Here is a 5,222-nt window from a genome sequence, read left to right as displayed (position 1 = left end):
CAGGCAGTAGGTATGGAATCTGTCCCCTTATATTGTTTTGCCAACAGCGCCCTCATATGGACATGTTTACGCCGGGGGGGAGGGCTCCCCATCGACAACTGAGGCTGGGAAGCTCTCGATTACATTAGCCGGTGCCTGTCGGTTACAGATCATTCGACGGAGACAGAGCAAGATCCCCGTCATCGTCTCCCACTGGTACAGTCATTAGGTCGCCGCTGGTGGGGATGGTTAAGCAGAGATACTAAGAGTGGTCATGAGCAGCCGTGTACTTGTGTATCAAGCTAGATGGACCTCCCCCACTTAACACAGTTGCATGGCTTCGCTTGTGGTCGGCTGGGATTGCTGCACTAGCGCACGTGCCAACTAGCCACCAAAACCAATATCTCCGCCCACAATGACGGGCCAAGGCTGAACCTAAAAGCGACAACTAAAAGCGCAAAGGGGAAATGATGCAATGTGACCATGACAGGGATCTTGGGAGAGTAAGAAATCTGGGGGTTGTGGAAGGAGGGCTTGGAACGGGTCGTGAGATGAGAAGAACAAAATGCCCAACAGGGAGAAAAAAGAAGAAGCAAAAACATATCATGATCATAATTCAAGTAGAAATCATCAGTGCAAAAACAGAAGCGTCATTCATTTGTCCATACCTCGCTATTTTCTCATCTTCGCGTTCTCTGGGCTCAACCTCAAGACTGCGATCGTACATTTCGTGCACATCACCGGCCGCCTGCATATTGCTAAGTACGTAGTCCTGCAGCTCCGGCACGGGGTGGAACGGGTACGGCGCATTTTGATACTGCTGAATGTCGCGGATCACCTCAGCCGTCTTGGCTCGCTTGTTGAAGTTGATCAGATGCGATTGAGTTAATGATGGGATTCCATCCTCGATAAACGTAAGATCCGTTAGATAAACGCCTAAGTCATTGGTTGTTAACCGAAAAGATGCTCCGAAGACAAAGTTTATCGCACAAACTAGGGAGGGGAGGAATAAAGTTTACCGAAGAAGGGAATACAGGGAGGGTTAGCAAGATGGAGTGCCTCGCGATATTCGCCAAAATTTTTCGTGCTAGCCATAAGCCGCCGCATATTCTCAAGTACTGCTAATATTCGGGCGCTAACTTGGGCCCATGTTCGATTCAGTCTGTGGACAGGTGCTGTACCCAAAGCTGATATTATCGATGTTAGCGTGGAGTAGTTGTTCATTGCACGACATCGCTAGAGTTAGTTGATTAATGTCAGTTCCCATCACAAATAATGTCAAAATAACCGTTCCGCAGACAAGGCATGACGTGAAAGAAGTAGGTCATACCTCTGCAATCAAGACAAAGTGCTTAATGACAACTACTCTCCGCTTCACATCCTGCTGATGCAGTATCATCTCCGCGACCCAATTAGTCAACTGATTCGAATGAAGAATCAGTGCCTTCACATTGGCTGCTGGATCAGGCTCATCGGGGACAAGTTTCTTCTGCCATGTCTTGTTAAGGCATTCCGTAGGTTTGATCCGGGCGTAGAGCCGGGATTCAATAATAGTAAGCTGTCTCGCGAATTCCATCGGATCAATGTCCAGGAACTTCAGCTTCTTCAGGTTCTTGGGGAGAATCGGTGGTGGTGCGTTGCCGCTTATGGTAGGAACAAGTCGTTTCGCGGAGGTATCTTGGCCACGCATACGCTGATCGATCAAGCTCAACAACTGCTGGGAGCCAGGAGTCTTTGCCTTGCCAATCGAATCTTTGACGAATGCGTATACCCGCTGCAGGAGGCGCATGTTCGCATCATCGTTGGGCTCCATCCAGTAATTCTCAAACCAATTTTTCATGATATTAACAACTCGAATCCGGATTGGGATCTGCTTTTGTTCGGTCCAAGTTTGTAAATCTGTTTTGTCCAATCCGTAAGGCGGCTGTAAAGTGAAGCGATGCACAAGCATCTCGAATAACTCAGATGCGGTTGTAAAGGAACGGTATGTGAGCAGGAACGTGGAGTTGAAGGACGTGTCAAGTTTGTCATGGCGCGTGAGATGTTCCACCAGGCCAGCAAGCGTACCACACTTGAGAGTCGGTACTTCTCCTTTGTTGTCGTAGAAAACTTCTGATTCGTGGTCAATGTTCAAATACCATTGCATTGCTGGTTCTGTTGGGATGGTATCACCAAAAAACCGCTGCGCTTTATCGATATTTGCTCGACTCTTTACGGGTTGCCTATCAGCTGGCGGATAAGCCGAGGGCATTCCTATCGACCCCGAAGGAACTTTTGACAAGCTAGCACCACCAATGTCTCGAGCTGGAGGCGCTTCTGAAGGAGCTTGCTCAAGGAGTAGCGTGAGAGAGAACCCGATTTGGGCCACATAATTCTGTAGTTGACGCGAAACCGACCTTACACCGGCCAGTCGGGTTTCGAGGGTATCGCCTCTCATTTCTGCCCATTCATCACCCAAAGGGGCGGAAACAGCCTGGCAACTCAGGACCAAGTCAGCGATACCATCATATGCGCGTTGTTTTTGAAGGCTGTAGTCGACTAGTTGTGGATTCTGAGAACCGCGTTCCAGTGGAGAAAGATCAATAGACTCCACAAGTGACATCCACGGTTGAAAGCATTCGACCACTCTAGAGCAAGCAGCGCAGACCGTATCTGCGATCGCCAGGTGTATTCTGGGGGTTATAGTCTTCTCCGACAGAGACAGATTCTCTTCCAATCTTCGAGTGCTAGCTGCAAGCATATCCTTCAGGTTTTCAATTCGATAAACGATGTTCGAATTGAGGACCACAGTTGGCTCGAGTCCCGAGTCTTGATTTTCATAGTCTAAAAATGTAGTTGGATTTCGAATTCCCACGTTGTTATTCTGCCAGTGGCCGCCAGACGAGCTTCCCTGGACAAAGCCCGGAACTAGACGACTAATGTCGTCGCCTCGTTGTTGTTTTGCAACTTCGACATAGCCATAGACGCCATGCAAAACACCTTCAGCCTCCTGCAAGCACTTGGCATCCGAATCTGGGCCCCGCCAGTCAGCTGCAGCGATATGGGACGAAAGGACAAGTTTCGAGAATTTGGACATCATATCGCGGAAATGCGGATACAATGCTTTATTCGTTGAGATTATAGAAGGATTGCCAGAGTGATTATCAGTAGTGTCCGAGCCTGCAGCGAGCAGCATCCTGAGATGATCAGAAATATCTTCAGCCCGTCTTACGTATTGTTCGCGATGGCCTTCCATAATCGCACGCCTGTAGGCATCGATTGCTTGGCGCATGTTCCCAACAAGCTTATTCCAAGTAAGGGGAGTAGACGAGCCGTCATCGAGGAAAAGACGAGGAATAGTGGACGAGATAGACTGGGAAGAAAGTCTCTCGTTCTGGGCGGGCTGAGCATTCGCAGCAGAGGAGAGCACGCCACTATTTGAAGGCAACTGGCCGCTGCTGCTAGGAGGCGACTGGTGAGTGTGTTTAGACTCAGAATATGATATTACTATGGGCGACGCATTTATCGAGTCTAGCGAGGTGGCAGGGGAAACACCGTCCGAAATAAAGGACCGTCGACGTCGTGACTCAGAATCGTGTGAAGAACGTATTAAGGATTCGCCTTCAGCCTCCGATCCCGAGCCATCGTAATCATCCTCGTCACGATCGATCCCCCCGACCATCAACTCTGGCGGGGGCCGAGTCTGTTCAGGAACAAATATATTTGTTCTATCGCGTGGGCCAGTTTCTGTAGCGGACATGGGTGACTCTAGCGGGAGTTCTGCCGTGCTTCGACCGGTCAGGGTGTTGAAGTAGAATAACCGTCCATCAGCCGTGGCCTGGGGAATCCAGAAGGCTGCTTCTTCATGTTCCGAGCCTCTTGTTCCCTCGGTGGGGAGGATTGACCGTTCGTCTTTGGAGTTTCCTTCCGAGTCCAGATCATCGTCGTCGTCGTAGTCGTCAGCGCCGGATTCCGCGCTGATGTCACCGCTTTCATGGCCAAAGTGGCCACCACCCAATCCTATCGAATCCGGGTCTGTTACAACTGCACAGTAGTTGCTCGGGAACCAGCCGCGCACGTCCCCCATGACGCCATCCCACCATCCAGTATCCAGCTGGTTGAGGACCTGTATAATGTCGCCTTGACGGAAACTGAGACTCGTGTGGTCATCAGCAGTATAGTTATAGAGAGCACGAACGTATAAAGCAGGCGGAGATTCCACTGGAGAGTTATATACTATTTTATTTGTTTTCCGTGTCAACAAGAACCGCGGATTATGGAAGGAATAAAAGGGGACTTATGCAGGTTTAAAAACAAAGAGAAACTTGGGAAGAAAAGGGAAAACAATACCTTCTTCAGTTACCCTGTTATTATTCATACCGTATCCATCGTTTCCATGATGTCTTGCCATGTCTGCGTGATAGGAGTGGTTGTTGGTAGAGTGGTATTGTGAGTTGTCGTTGGATGACAAAGCTTCGTCTTCAGTGTAGTGGAAAGCTGCGGCAAAGGTGCCGGGTTTCGCATTCAAAACGGACTTTGAGTTGACCGTGAGCGGGACAGCAGATCGAGAAGAGTACATGGCTTGGCTAATTTCCCAGGGGAGAGAGAGAAATAGGAGGATCGAGAAAAGGTTACTGTCCGATAAAGGACCTGTGATTATTTCTATCGCATCGTCGTGAAGGTCGGTTATTTTGGTTGTTTCGATGTTGAGGGATTTATTATCGGTTGATAAAAAAGGTTAAGAGGGGAGGGGGGAATAGGCGGTTTCAAGCGTGCTGGTTATTTCCTCGTGATTTTCTCCTCCTTTTTTTATTCCCCCTTTCTCTGGTTGTATGAAGTTTATTTGCGGTCCCTCTCAGTTTCGATTGGGGGAATGGTTCGAGAGCAATCGAAGGTCGGACAGTGGTTCGCAGATAGAATGGTATTACCAGTCACAGAACGCACTACTGCGAACACAGACAGGAGGCACGAGGAGAACCACCCACGCCAGGCGATTAAATGGTCCAACCAGGACAGAGAGAGAGCGCGAACGGGGTAGAGAAAAAATAACACTAAGGAAGAGGCGAAAACACCGAAAAATGGAAGAGGGTTGGTTTGAAAGACAATGTTGGAGTTTGGGCCGGGAGGAATAGCAATAGTAAAGGGAATGAATGGTCCTTCGAGCCCTCGTTATATTCGACAGAACTGTACGACGGATGGGCAGCGAAAAGGAGTGGGGTTGAAAGAGGAGTCAGCGTGGGTCGAGCGAGAAAGGGAGCAAGGCG

The 5,222-nt window shown here is 49.3% G+C and overlaps 1 protein-coding gene across 1 annotated transcript; it reads right to left on the bottom strand.

Annotated features, from left to right (window-relative positions):
* Positions 1-595: 595 nt before the first annotated feature.
* On the bottom strand, positions 596-4,537 carry HCAG_06440 (conserved hypothetical protein; the record flags this gene model as incomplete). The annotated part of the gene is made up of 4 exons (XM_001538785.1): positions 596-915; positions 999-1,215; positions 1,310-4,179; positions 4,339-4,537. 4 exons carry the CDS (start codon positions 4,535-4,537, stop codon positions 596-598), a joined length of 3,606 nt encoding a protein of 1,201 aa, XP_001538835.1.
* Positions 4,538-5,222: the final 685 nt, after the last annotated feature.

Source organism: Histoplasma capsulatum, genomic scaffold (genome assembly GCF_000149585.1).
Source record: "Histoplasma capsulatum NAm1 scaffold_6 genomic scaffold, whole genome shotgun sequence".
NCBI classification, from domain to species: Eukaryota; Fungi; Ascomycota; class Eurotiomycetes; order Onygenales; family Ajellomycetaceae; genus Histoplasma; species Histoplasma mississippiense.
This window is presented reverse-complemented; position numbering and strand designations above follow the sequence as displayed.